The sequence below is a fragment of the Brachyistius frenatus genome, unplaced genomic scaffold, assembly GCF_029030835.1.
Source record: "Brachyistius frenatus isolate BFR_SWC_R1_liver_20210118 unplaced genomic scaffold, ASM2903083v1 Contig_79, whole genome shotgun sequence".
NCBI classification, from domain to species: Eukaryota; Metazoa; Chordata; class Actinopteri; family Embiotocidae; genus Brachyistius; species Brachyistius frenatus.
Genome location: NW_027210678.1, coordinates 691,071 through 705,000, shown reverse-complemented (window position 1 = coordinate 705,000; position 13,930 = coordinate 691,071). Strand labels below are relative to the sequence as shown.

The 13,930-nt window shown below is 48.8% G+C and overlaps 1 protein-coding gene and 1 long non-coding RNA gene across 7 annotated transcripts in view; one reads left to right on the top strand and one right to left on the bottom strand.

Annotated features, from left to right (window-relative positions):
* arhgap12a (Rho GTPase activating protein 12a) overlaps positions 1–7,990 on the bottom strand; it is a 33,643-nt gene extending 25,653 nt beyond the window's left edge. For all 6 annotated transcript variants that reach the window (XM_069708872.1, XM_069708874.1, XM_069708873.1 and 3 more), the window contains exons 1-2: positions 7,914–7,990; positions 2,080–2,818 (exon numbers count right to left, since the gene is read on the bottom strand). In XM_069708872.1, coding sequence (XP_069564973.1) covers positions 2,080–2,760 — 681 coding nt within the window. In that variant the 5' untranslated portion in view covers positions 2,761–2,818; positions 7,914–7,990. The remainder of the gene's footprint in view (positions 1–2,079; positions 2,819–7,913) is intronic.
* Positions 7,991–12,694: 4,704 nt separating this feature from the next.
* Positions 12,695–13,636, top strand: LOC138626908 (uncharacterized). The gene is made up of 2 exons (XR_011311334.1): positions 12,695–13,003; positions 13,274–13,636. It is a non-coding gene; the product is annotated as an uncharacterized lncRNA (long non-coding RNA).
* The last annotated feature ends 294 nt before the right edge of the window (positions 13,637–13,930 follow it).

Below are 13,930 nucleotides of genomic sequence, written 5' to 3'. Positions count from 1 at the left end.
ATAAAAAGAAAGAAGTTCCAACCAAGAGCTCTGATTGGTCAACTGCACATTTGGAGCGTGCTCAGATCAGCCTGACAGCAAAACATTTGATGCCTGTAACACACATGTAACATGTAACATATAACATGTCCAACTCTGCCCAGTGTGTGAAGCACAACATAGAAACTCCTGTAAACTCAGTTATTTCTCACCTATAGATTCATTTTTACATTTCTCATCTTCGCCTGAAGCAGACAAATAAAAAGCTGCCGTCAGCTGACGAGCGGAGAGGTCAGAGGTCAGAGAGCGCCCGGCAGTAATCATATGAGGTTATTACGCCCAGCGAGGAACAATCTGGATTATCGTGGTCGTGGAGGGGATGCAGAGCGGCGAGGGAGGCGGTGCAGTGAAGAAGCAAATGAAAACACACGGCGGCCGTTAGATTCAGTGGCTGCAGGGAAACATCTGCTTCAGCAAAGACCGACTCTGAGCAGCATCTCAGGACCGACGTGGTCCGAGCTGCTTCTCAAACACGCCCGCCGGGTCGCTCTTCTTGTTTCACCGCTGCGTTGCAGCATGTTTTCTCTCGCCAGGCAGCTTTCTGCTGCGATGCAGCGGTTTGTACAAAATGATGTCACTGTCGAGGCAGCTGGCTCTTCTTTGCACAACGGCAGACTCTCAAGGATTTAACCTTAAATAAAGAAAAACTGTGCACGACGCAAAATCTGAAACCACAGGGTGAACGGTCGTTGCAAGGATCAAAGACAAACATGGCTGGACGATGTATTGATGTTTGATATAAAAAAAAATGAGTTTGTATTGTTTATGTTGAGTTTATTTTGTCCATTTCTTGTATCGTTATTTGTCTTCATTGAAATGTTCCCAAACTGCATGTTTTTTCAAGAGTAAATATAACATCTATCACTTAAGAAGTTCTCTCAAATGTTATGAAAGAAGAACTAAGGCATGCTGGGAAATGTAAAAACATGTTTTTTCATGAAGGGCAGCCTCGCCTTCATCACGGCAAATAATGTCCGCTGACTCACAGCTGATCTGTTCTCCACCTGCAGCCTGGAGGACAGAGGACAGAGGACGGGCCAACAGGAAGCCCACTGAAACCACAGCGGCTTCACCTCACCGGGCAGGTGAGGGACACGCCCACTTTTCTGATTCACAGGAGCTCTGTGGGACGGTGGATCAAAAAGCATGATGACATCATAACGGAGGACGGTCTGTTAAGTTTTCGTGTCCCGGTTATAAAAAGAGTGTGAGGGAGGAACACAAAGAGATCAGTCTTCATGTGAATAATCACAGCGGTTCTGATGAGAATATCTCAGAGTTCACCGGTTCTGTCTGGACCGCTCTGACCTTCGTCCCCACATTCAAACAGCTGACAGGAGGAAGGAAGCTCGGTCGGTACCGTTCATGGTCCCTCTCAGATAACCTTTCACTCACAACACGAGTCAGAGGTCTGAGCACAATGGTGTGATTTAATGAAGTGAGTCTTTGTGGTTTGCTGTGATGAAGCAGGTTTGAATAAAAGTGCTTTTGTTTGAATGCTGGATTGAACCAATTTGTGTTTTGTTGGTTCAGCCCCTCCAAGGTTTAAAGAGACAACAAACAAACCAACCAACCAACCAGCCAACCAACCAACCAGCCAACCAGGCAACCAACCAACCAGGCAACCAACCAATCAGCCAACCAACCAACCAACCAACCAACCAACCAACCAACCAACCAGCCAACCAACCAACCAACCAACCAACCAACCAACCAACCAACCAACCAACCAACCAACCAACCAACCAACCAACCAACCAACCAACCAACCAACCAACCAACCAACCAACCAACCAACCAACCAACCAGCTGTCTACAAACACAGAGCAGTTGTAAAGAAGCAGACGGCTCCTCCACGTGATGTTAGCTCGCGTTGATCCCGTAACGGGCCCCGACGTTAAAAACCGGGTCTCAGAAGCAAAATGAAATGAAATGAAATAAAATGAAATGAAATGAAATAAAATGAAATAAAATGAAATAAAATGAAATGAAATGAAATGAAATGCTCGGAGCATCAGAGGAGAGAAGCAGCAGCCGTACCTGCAGGTGTTCGGTGGACGAGCTGCTCAGTTCGTCTCCGGACTCCGAGTCGTTGGTGCGTCTCTCCTCGCCGGCTGAGTCGCAGCGCCCGGTGCCGTCCACGTCCAGCGGCGCCCGCACCATGTCGGGGGACCGGGCCCGGGTGCGAGGCAGCGTGCTGGACCGCCCGACGCCGCCGCCTTCGAGAACGTCGGCCAGCGCTCGGTCGTGGTCGGTGGGGGAGGTGGGGGCGTGGTGGTGGTTATTGTCCCGGCGCTGACTGGGCGGGCTGAAGTGGCCCGAGGATGCGGTCTGGGCGGAGGGAGAGCGCCGGTAGCTGGACTCTCGCCGGTGCGGCCCATCCGCGGGCCGGTCCTGGAGCCCCAGGTCCAGGTTGGAGGGTTTCACCCAGAGCGAGCCGCCGCCTTGTGGAGGAGAGTTCCCGGAGGAGGCGGGGGGGTGGGTGATGGGTTTGGGAGGGGGCATGAGGGCTTTGCGGACCTCGCGGACGTACTGGGCGGGTACGTAGAAAGCTTTGGTGCCCTCCTCCTTCCTCACCTGCCACCAGTCCTCATTGGTCTTCTTCACCAGCAGGAAGCATTCGCCCTGCCGGATGGCGATGAGGCGGTCCTTCGACTTGTACTCGTAGTCGTACTCCACCTCGATGTACACCTGACCCGGGGCGATCGGCAGCTCCGCCATGATGCCTCTGACTCACCGCACCAGGACGAGATCTGTTACCATGGCGTCATGGGCGGAGCTGTGGAGGAAACAGATGGCTTTTTATTGTCATTTCTATTCCTGATATTGTATATAGATCTGATACGTGCTCCTCGGATCGCCCTTCATTTATTCTGCATCTTTAATATTACATCAACTAAATGTTCTGACTGTTGTGTTGAATTTGTTTCAGAAGAATAACCGCGCCAGCATCTGTGAACACATCAAACAGCTGATTGGCTTCATGATTAACGTGGTCTATGGTAAAAAACTAATAATCTCTACTTTACTCCAAAATAAGGATTAATAATAATTATCCGACGTAGTTTTTACAAATTTATTCTAGATGTGGTCAAATCAAAGGTAGAAAGATTGTCAAAATATCCAAAATATCCACCCATCATCTGGAGAAACCTCCAGAAACTCAAACAGTGACAGAGCTGCTGTTTCATCGACGGGAATCTCCAACGATGTCTCGTCACAAACTTTAAAGTAAAACCATCATGTAAAGTAAAACTCTGGAGGTGACGGGGAGTCTCCCCGTCCTCCGTCTCTTGACAAACACGCACTAAAAAAAACAAAGACCCAAACAAAGATGTCTTTTACGGCCTGATTCTCCGGTTACCCAATCAGAGCGAAGCAACCAGACAAAGACAGAGGACATTAAATCGTCTTCAGAGCTTCAGATCAGATTGAAGGATGACGGGAGTCACATCATCTTCATCTACTCACTGTTGAGTTGTTACAGTAGCTGAGATCAGTGGAGTCACACACACACACACACACACACACACACACACACACACACACACACACACACACACACACACACACACTAATCTGAGGGGTCATTAGAGATCAGAAGTGTAACACTGATTTTTTCCACTTTAACAAAATGAAAGTGTCTGAGAGCTCCTCGTGTTCAGTAACATTTATTCACATAGCTGATCTCCACCCAAAACCAGCTTCTTTTACGTGAACGATAACAAGAAGATACTCGACGCACACATTTTGCATCAGAGCAGCTTAAACTCAACAGCTTGTGCGTGATTTCCTTCTGCATGTTGTATTTATGTGATTTAACCTAATTTGTGAGCAGACGTTTTGTTTCCAGCTCAGTGAGTCTCTGCTGTGTTTCTGTCCTCTCACCTCTGTGTGTCTCACGGTGGGCGGAGCTTAATCCTCTGCTGCACTGATACGGGTGGAGGGAGAGAAGGAGTGCGTGTCCACAGGATCCATAACCAGCATTACATAACACCCGACGCACTCGGCCGCCCTCCTCCGCCCTCCTCCGCCCAGCGGCGGGCGGTACCGGCAGGTTCGGTGCGATCGCCTGACGTTACTACGGCGTCTCCGGTTACAGTCAGCCGTGCATTAGCTTAATAAAGGTCTGTGATTAGGTGTGATTAGGCCAACAGCGCCGGGATTAGCTCCGATGCGGTGAGCGGCGGGGGGATAACATCGCTGCAGATTAACCGGCTGCTTCGGGAGTCCGGCCGCTGAACAACGGAGTCCATTAGCCAAATGAAAACAAAACCCGGCGTCTGGTGCCGGTTCACAGCGAGCGAGGCGGCCGACCGGGTGACGGGCGTATCGTGACAAGCAGCGGCAGCTTCCCTTATTAGCACGTGACCTCCTAATTCAGCACGACAGGAAGTAAAACCCTGTTTCTTCTATTCCCATGACAGTCAGCGTTGTGCAAGATGGACAATAGTTTGATCAGCGTCCTCCTCTCCACCACCTTTTCCAGACTATCTAGTTTGTAGCCGATGATGGAGCCGGCCTTCTTAACCAGCTTGTTGAGTTTGTTGGTGTCACCGGCTCCAATGCTGCCCCCCCAGCAGATTGCGAACTCCCCGACCGACATACGACGTCTAAAACCAAAGATTCATCCACAGATTTAGAGTCTTTTTCCTCCGTCATGTTTCCATGCCAGAACAGCTCGGATGTAGACATGTTTTATTAGTTAAAGCGGAAACATTTGATACGACAGCTGATAACTAGTTAGGTTTGGTTTTTTTGGGCTCCAGCATATAAAATGTGACAATTATCTGTTTTTCTTAGTTGTTTACGGTTGTAAACTGAATATCTGTCGACCTGACAAATATGTGACACTATCTGAATTTATCACTATTTTCTGACTTTTTACAAACAAAACAATTGAATTAAACTTTAGAATTGAATCAGCAGGTTAACTAATAAAGAAAATGATCAGTAGTTTTGATTTTAAACATATTGAACATGACAGATGTTGATTTTATCCTCCACACTTCTCTTTTCCAAATGATAAAATGTTTGATTATACGAATGAAACCGTGTTGTGTTCCTGCTCGCCTCCTTCCCACCGACGGGCCGGTGGACGGTTAAGTACTCGCTGCTTGTTGTGTCTTTCACTCACCGCTGAGATTAAGCTCCGCCTCCACCACTGACAACACAGATCCTCTGAGTCCAATCAGCAAAACCAGAGGAAGCACCTTAATTTGAAGTGATCGTAATAAGATTCCCTGCGGAGCAGTGGGGGGAGGTGGAGGAGCGGGGGGAGGGGGCGGGGTTATTAGAAGGAGTGTTGGGAAGGAGCGATGCCATGTGTGGAGCTGGTTGTTGAAAAATCTGCCGATGTCAGCGCACGTCCGAATCACGTTTTCCCGCCACAGCAGAACAAGAAGAGTCTGTTTGGACGAATCCGTCCTGAACCGGAGCAGCGCCGCCGTCCGAGTCTCACATGACTCTCGTTAGCAGAGTTCAGACGGTTTCTCTCCCCACGGCCGGCCGGGCTGCCGGTCATTACTGCGACGAGTTCATGTCACCAGAGGGAACAAATCTCTCCATTACGGAGGTATTCAAAGACAAGGAGGCTGCAGGCAGATGATTATAAATAATAATTCTGTTACAATAATCCCTTCGAGAACTGTAGACTTATATATGTTATACATGTTTATATATATATATATATATATATATATATATATGTATATATATATATATATATATATATATATATATATATGTTTCTGAAAAAGCGTGACGCCTTTAACATGAAGACGCACCGATCGATTAGCTGTCTGGCATTTAGAAAACACAGCAGGCGGCTTAAATAGAACATTTCGGCCGTCGCCATCTTGCTACGTCAGAGCCAGAATTGACCATATTTGGATGAGCTGGGGAGGTACACGAGAACACGATGCCCCGCCCACCCTTTGCTGAAACCTGACTGCACCACAGGCCTGTCAATCAAACCAGCCACACCCACCAAACGTGTTTGAGCCCTAATATGTAACGAATGATTAATTTATTTCCAGAAGGAACCACTGATCAGAAGGAGCCCTAGTGGCGCTCAGGGGTATTGCACTTTAAAGGCACTTCTGCATCGGCCTCACTTTTCAGACCCAGAAGCTACGTCCACTTTTCAGACCCAGAAGCTACGTCCACTTTTCAGACCCAGAAGCTACGTCCACTTTTATACGCAGTTGCAATAATAAGAATACAGATGTGCAACAAAGCGAGCGCTGGTTTACGTGTGAACTGTGTGAGTTTAAAAATCTTTTGATCTGTCCAGTGGTGAATTAACAACTTATTTCTGCTGCCTTCAGGTGACCTAAAACTGTGCACGAATGCAGCCGCCCCAAATATAGGCCCAGGCTGCCCCAGTTAGGCTCCTCTCCCCGGGACGCCCCTCCAAACTCAGCTCCCTCGGGCTCGCCCGACCCGTCAGGACCAGAATCTGTCAGGCTGCAGCACATCCAACACACCACGCATCAAACACACAAAACACACACAACACAGCGTGTTTAAGAGGCGGCTGGTCGCCATGACAACAGAGGAGCGACCAATGAACCTCCAACCGGAGAAAAGATGCATCTCTAACAGGAGATGAATCCGGGACGGTGATCAGCTGCTGCATCACATCCCACTTCTGGTTGTTAAACCAGCTTGTAATTAAAGTTCAACACATTCATTGTTCATCAAATGATGCAGCGCGATGATTAAATCTGGAAAAGTCCAAAAAGACAAATGTCCAGAGACTCACTGTTCACACCACGTTTTACAAAATAAAAGTCCAAAACCCCAAATTTTCAGCAAATATTTGACATTTTTAAATGACTAAATATTCACCGACTATCAAAACTGATGCTGCTTTAATTTCTGTAAAATGATTAATCTTCTTAATTGACAGTTTAATTCTCATCCAGAACAATCCAGATGAACGTGTCATTAAAGTGATCAGAAACCACCTCATTCATCAATAATCAGATCGTTATGTTCAACAGATCAAAGCAGGTGAGTTCACCTCCACAGGTGAGTTCACCTCCACAGGTGAGTGAGTTCACCTCCACAGATGTGAGTTCACCTCCACAGGTGAGTGAGTTCACCTCCACAGATGTGAGTTCACCTCCACAGATGTGAGTTCACCTCCACAGGTGAGTTCACCTCCACAGATGTGAGTTCACCTCCACAGGTGAGTTCACCTCCACAGGTGGGTGAGTTCACCTCCACAGGTGGGTGAGTTCACCTCCACAGGTGGGTGAGTTCACCTCCACAGGTGGGTGAGTTCACCTCCACAGGTGGGTGAGTTCACCTCCACAGGTGAGTTCACCTCCACAGATGTGAGTTCACCTCCACAGATGTGAGTTCACCTCCACAGGTGGGTGAGTTCACCTCCACAGGTGAGTTCACCTCCACAGGTGTGAGTTCACCTCCACAGGTGAGTTCACCTCCACAGGTGAGTTCACCTCCACAGGTTCATCAACATCTTTTCTAATATTTCTGCTCCAGATGAACTTTACAGAAATAAATCTCTGATCTTCTGCTTTAAACACGAATCTAGATTCTTTTCCTGAAGGACTTCCTGTTGTTTCCTGTAAACTGAACGAACCTCGCTGGGTGTCCCGACACGGAGGGTCCCGACACGGAGGGTCCGACACGGAGGGTCCCGACACGGAGGGTCCCGACACGGAGGGTCCCGACACGGAGGGTCCCGACACGGAGGGTCCCGACACGGAGGGTCCCGACACGGAGGGTCCCGACACGGAGGGTTCGCCCTGTTTAATCTGTGGCTAACGTTAGCCGCTAATTAGCTTCCTGGCTAAAACATTCCTCACGAGTCGCGAGCGCTCAAAAAGGTCCGCGCGCCTCACCTTGTCTCCGGGGTCCTGGGACAGCTCGCTCCGAGGCTCTCGGCGGACGGTAAATCCCCCGTTAACGTTCCCGTCGACCGACCACCGTGTGAGGCTGGCTGTGTACGTGTCAGGTTGATCGCTCCCGTCGTCCCGGTGTGATCCACGGAAGCGCTCCGTCCCGCGGACTCTCCCTCCGGCAACTCACACAGGAACCGACCGAGCAAAGATCGTCTACGGAGAGAGGGATCACTACGAGGAGGAGGTGTCACTACGAGGAGGAGGTGTCACTACGAGGAGGGATCACTACGAGGAGGTGTCACTACGAGGAGGTGTCACTACGAGGAGAAGTCACTACGAGGAGGGATCACTACGAGGAGGGATCACTACGAGGAGAAGTCACTACGAGGAGGGATCACTACGAGGAGGTGTCACTACGAGGAGGAGGTGTCACTACGAGGAGGGATCACTACGAGGAGGTGTCACTACGAGGAGAAGTCACTACGAGGAGGGATCACTACGAGGAGGTGTCACTACGAGGAGAATCACTACGAGGAGGGATCACTACGAGGAGGAGGTGTCACTACGAGGAGGAGTCACTACGAGGAGGGATCACTACGAGGAGGAGGTGTCACTACGAGGAGGAGTCACTACGAGGAGGGATCACTACGAGGAGGTGTCACTACGAGGAGGAGGGATCACTACGAGGAGGGATCACTACGAGGAGGAGGTGTCACTACGAGGAGGGATCACTACGAGGAGGAGGTGTCACTACGAGGAGGAGGTGTCACTACGAGGAGGAGGTGTCACTACGAGGAGGGATCACTACGAGGAGGTGTCACTACGAGGAGATGTCACTACGAGGAGGTGTCACTACGAGGAGGAGTCACTACGAGGAGGAGGTGTCACTACGAGGAGGGATCACTACGAGGAGGTGTCACTACGAGGAGGAGGTGTCACTACGAGGAGGAGGTGTCACGAGGAGGAGGTGTCACTACGAGGAGGAGTCACTACGAGGAGGGATCACTACGAGGAGGTGTCACTACGAGGAGGAGGTGTCACTACGAGGAGGGATCACTACGAGGAGGAGGTGTCACTACGAGGAGGTGTCACTACGAGGAGGGATCACTACGAGGAGGAGTCACTACAAGGAGGTGTCACTACGAGGAGGAGGAGTCACTGCGAGGAGGAGTCACTGCGAGGAGGAGTCACTACAAAGAGGTGTCACTACGAGGAGGTGTCACTACGAGGAGGTATCACTACGAGGAGGAGGTGTCACTATGAGGAGGTGTCACTACGAGGAGGAGGTGTCACTACGAGGAGGTGTTACTACGAGGAGGTATCACTACGAGGAGGTGTCACTACGAGGAGGGATCACTACGAGGAGGGATCACTACGAGGAGGTATCACTACGAGGAGGTGTCACTACGAGGAGGTATCACTACGAGGAGGAGGTGTCACTACGAGGAGGTGTCACTACGAGGAGGAGGTGTCACTATGAGGAGGTGTCACTACGAGGAGAAGGTGTTACTACAAGGAGGAGGTGTCACTATGAGGAGGTGTCACTACGAGGAGAAGATGTTACTACAAGGAGTAAGTGTCACTACGAGGAGGAGGTGTCACTACGAGGAGGTGTCACTATGAGGAGGAGGTGTCACTACGAGGAGGTGTCACTAGGAGGAGGTATCACTAGGAGGAGGTGTCACTAGGAGGAGGTGTCACTACGAGGAGGTATCACTACGAGGAGGTGTCACTACGAGGAGGAGGTGTCACTATGAGGAGGTGTCACTACGAGGAGAAGGTGTTACTACAAGGAGGAGGTGTCACTACGAGGAGGAGGTGTCACTACGAGGAGGTGTCACTAGGAGGAGGTATGAGCGGTATCACTAGGAGGTGTCACTAGGAGGAGGTGTCACTAGGAGGAGGTATGAGCGGTATCACTAGGAGGTGTCACTAGGAGGAGGTATCACTAGGAGGAGGTATGAGAGGTATCACTAGGAGGTGTCACTAGGAGGAGGTGTCACTAGGAGGAGGTATCACTAGGAGGAGGTGTCACTAGGAGGAGGTGTCACTAGGAGGAGGTATGAGCGGTATCACTAGGAGGTGTCAGTAGGAGGAGGTGTCACTAGGAGGAGGCATCACTAGGAGGAGGTGTCACTACGTGGTGTTTCAGGAAAAAAAGACTGACCTCTTTCAGTGTAATTGGGCGCTGGTTACCATGGCGACCAGTGTTGTAAAAGTCGGTATTTGAAGAAAAGAACAAAGAAAGAAACCCGTTTTATTTGGAGGGTGACGTCACGTCCGTGTGCTGTTAGCATTTTCCACCTGAGTCATCACAATTAAAAGTTTTGTCGCGCAAAATACTTTCAGAGTAAGACCTCCTGTCTAATTTAGGCTCTACGGTCCGAGCCCACAGGTGTTCAGCACGCCAACAGGGGTCAGCGCAACCTGGCGGTAATGACGCGGAACTACAATCACATCGTAGTAACGCGTCAAAATAAATAGAAGAATAATGTCTCCGAAAAAAACAATTGGCAAAAAATGTCGTTTTCTGAAACTATAAATGCAACGATCATAACTTTTAGTGATTCGCAGGTATTTTCACATCAGCTTTAACTTTTTAGTTTGATTATGGTTTATATAAAATAATTGTCTAAATCTGGGTTCTGATTAAAAGCACACGTTGCCTCCCGGCTCTCCTAAAGTTAATAAAATCCACTCCGCCGGTCTTCTCGTGTTTAAAAAGTGACGAAAGGAAGCGGAGAACCGATGCATCTGCTACCCCAGTGCATGCTGGGAAGTTTCCCAACACATCTACTTCATCGAAGGAATTTTAACTCTTCAGGGTTTCAACTCAACTAATTGCTTTAATTTCAAAATAAGAGCATGCTATTGTTCAAGATAACCTCATTCGGAATAAAATCAAATCTCCAACAACCAAATTAGCTGGATGAGACCGAAGCAGGTTGTTTCAGAGCGACAGCAGCGTGCTGAGGAGCATTATTGAACCAGAAGATGGTTGACGCGTTGAATTCAACAGTTCATCTCATGTTTGTTGGACGAGCTCGAGGTCCAGACTCTGTCCAGTTCTTCCAAACCCAACTGTGTCTTCATGTACCGGTCTTTGTTTACAATATCATGCTGAAACAGGAACACGACTTCCTACAACTGTTGTTTTTGAGTTAAAGACACAAAATGACCAAACAGTGTTTTTCTCATAATTATTTAATCACACATACATTTACATCATGCAGTCAATCCAAAACTGATCTCATGTCTCATGTCTCCCGTCTCCGTCCACATCAGAGCCCTGCTTGCTATTTGTGCCCCAGTTCTCCAGGAATGATCCAGTACCGTGTCCACCGATGGATCCCCAAAACTGCCCGTTAAAAATTGACCAACTATTACACAGTAATAAAAAAAAAGTGGCTACACTTTTGTTTAATTTAGAATTAATGCAAAAACTTTAATTTACCACAAGTAATCTTTGCTATTTTTATTCTCTATTTTTTTTTCCATTTCGTATCCAGTTTTGGTGGAAGGTCAAAGAATAAACATTTTCGAGGTCCATGCTGCAAAGTCTTAACTAGTCTAGAAGGTTACACAGAGGGTAGAAACACTGTCCTGCCTTAGATACGGGGGAGCACCTCCTCCTCCTCCTCCACCTCCTCCTCCCTACAGCCTGCACAGCTTTATTAACATCATCATTACCACTGAATTTAACTCGCAGGGCTTCGGAAAACTTCTCTTTTCCTCCTCCAGTCGAAAAACAGCCACGTGGAGTTTCTTTTTTCTGAGTGCAGAAAGTGTGACGTGCTTTTTAAAACCCCAAACGTTGCTGCTGGAGATGATAGCCGGACGCCTTTCAAGGGAAGCCAATAGATTTGTTCCACTGGTCTCAGTCCCCCCCCCAAAAAATAAAATGTGTTTCTTCATTAAAGGTTTCTTTCATCTTTCATCTCCCCCCTCCCAAAAATAAAGCCTTAATTTGAATGCACATTTTACTGCTGTACTGGAAAGTGCGTTGCCTATTTATGCAGAATATGAAGATTAAACCTAAAAGCCAGATCACGTTTCAGCTCTTCGAGCAGAGCGATGACAGAAACCTTCGATGAGGAAACGCTGAGACAGAAACCGGCGGGACAGAAGCTCCCCGACGCCTCATATTCAGTGTATGTTACAGTATATTGCACTTGCACAAGATGTTAGTGTTCTCATGCAGGGGGGGCGGGGGGGGGGGTTACAATCACAATAAGCTCTTTGCAGACGCATGGGGGAGGGGGGAGGGGGGGAGGGGTTCACAGGGTTAAAAAAAAAAAAAAAAAAAAAGGCGTGATGGGAAATGAAACAACTAAAAATACGACAGACGAGAAAATAGAAAATAAATCCTACGAGACGAGCGACACAAACCCGTCCTCCTGATGCATTTTTAAAAAGACCCTGCTGTCCCTGATTGGATGATCAGCAGCAGAGGTCCAACCCCCTCCCCTCCCCTCCCCTCCCAACCTCCGACCTGTGGGGACCCCCCTTTCAGAACAAGAAACCTACACCATCTAAACGGAACCAGAGATACAGTACATGAAACCCAGCATGACACGTCACTTCCTGCATGTTTAACCACAGGGGGGAGGAGCCAAGGGGAGGGGAAGGGGGGGGGCAGGAAGCGAGGCACCCTTTAAAAATAAATTCTGACCAGGCAGAAATTAAACCACTAAAAACAAACCACACGTGAAGTGACGAGGACCCAGTGGGGGTAGGGGGGGAGGGAGGGGGTAGGGGGAGGGGGGAGGGGGGGAGGGGGGGGCTGCGAGCTCCACATAAATAGCATCAGAGGTAAAAAACAAACAAAAAACAACAACAGTACAGTTAGCTACTTAGCACAGGCTCCGCTAACAGGTGGAAGTGTGTTGTCATGTCAACCGGATCATCCTTCCTTCCTTCCTTCCTTCCTTCCTTCCTTCCTTCCTTCCTTCCACATTCTCCACTTCCTCCTCATGAAGTCACCAAATAACGAGTATAGGTTGTATTTTAACTTAATGATAAAAACAATTGGCCTCCGCAGGTATTCAGTTAAAGACATCTACGTGTTCAGTCGTGCCAATTTTACATCTGTACAACCGGACTGAACCGGACCGGACAGAACCGGACCAGACAAGACAGAACCGGACCGGACAGAACCGGACCAGATAGAACTGGACCGGACCAGACAAGACAGAACCGGACCGGACAGAACCGGACCAGATAGAACTGGACCGGACAAGACAGAACCGGACCGGACTGAACTGGACCGAACCGAACCAGACCAGACAAGACAGAACCGGACCGGACAGAACCGGACCGGACCAGACAAGACAGAACCGGACCGGACTGAACCGGACCAGATAGAACCGGACCGGACAGAACCGGACCAGACAAGACAGAACCGGACCGGACTGAACCGTGGTGCTCGATGCCATCTAGTCAATCCAAAACTCTTTTTTTAAATTTTTGTAATGTTTTTTTGTTTTTGTGTGTTTTTCTTAAAGAAGCATGTAAAATCTACCGGAGAAAAAGTGGTGAACAACCGAGAAGGAGAATAATGATGAAATGTACAGTTAGCCTACAAGGGTCAGAGCTGGGCCTCCTCTGTCTTTTTTTGTTTGTATTTGTTATTTATTTTCGGATCTCGCTACCGTGACGTTCAGCTCGACACAGCGCAGAACGACGACGGCGGATGACGACAGACTGCAAAAACAAAAACAAAACCGAAGCTACACATTCGAGTCGCGCGCGGTTTCGCTCGCCGAGACTACGCTCAAGAGACGGCGTTTGGTTTCCGTGACGACGAGTAGTATCTCACAAAGTGAAACGGTTGTCTTTTCTTATTATATCCGGTAAAGAGGAACAAGAGATAAGTCGTGATGACACTCAGGGAGACGGGAAGGGGGGGGGAGGTGTGTTTTTAGGGGGCGGGGTTTAGGGTGGGGGTGGGGTGGGGTGGGGTGGAGCTGTACAGGCCCGGGAATATTTATATATATATATTTATAATTCAGAAACTC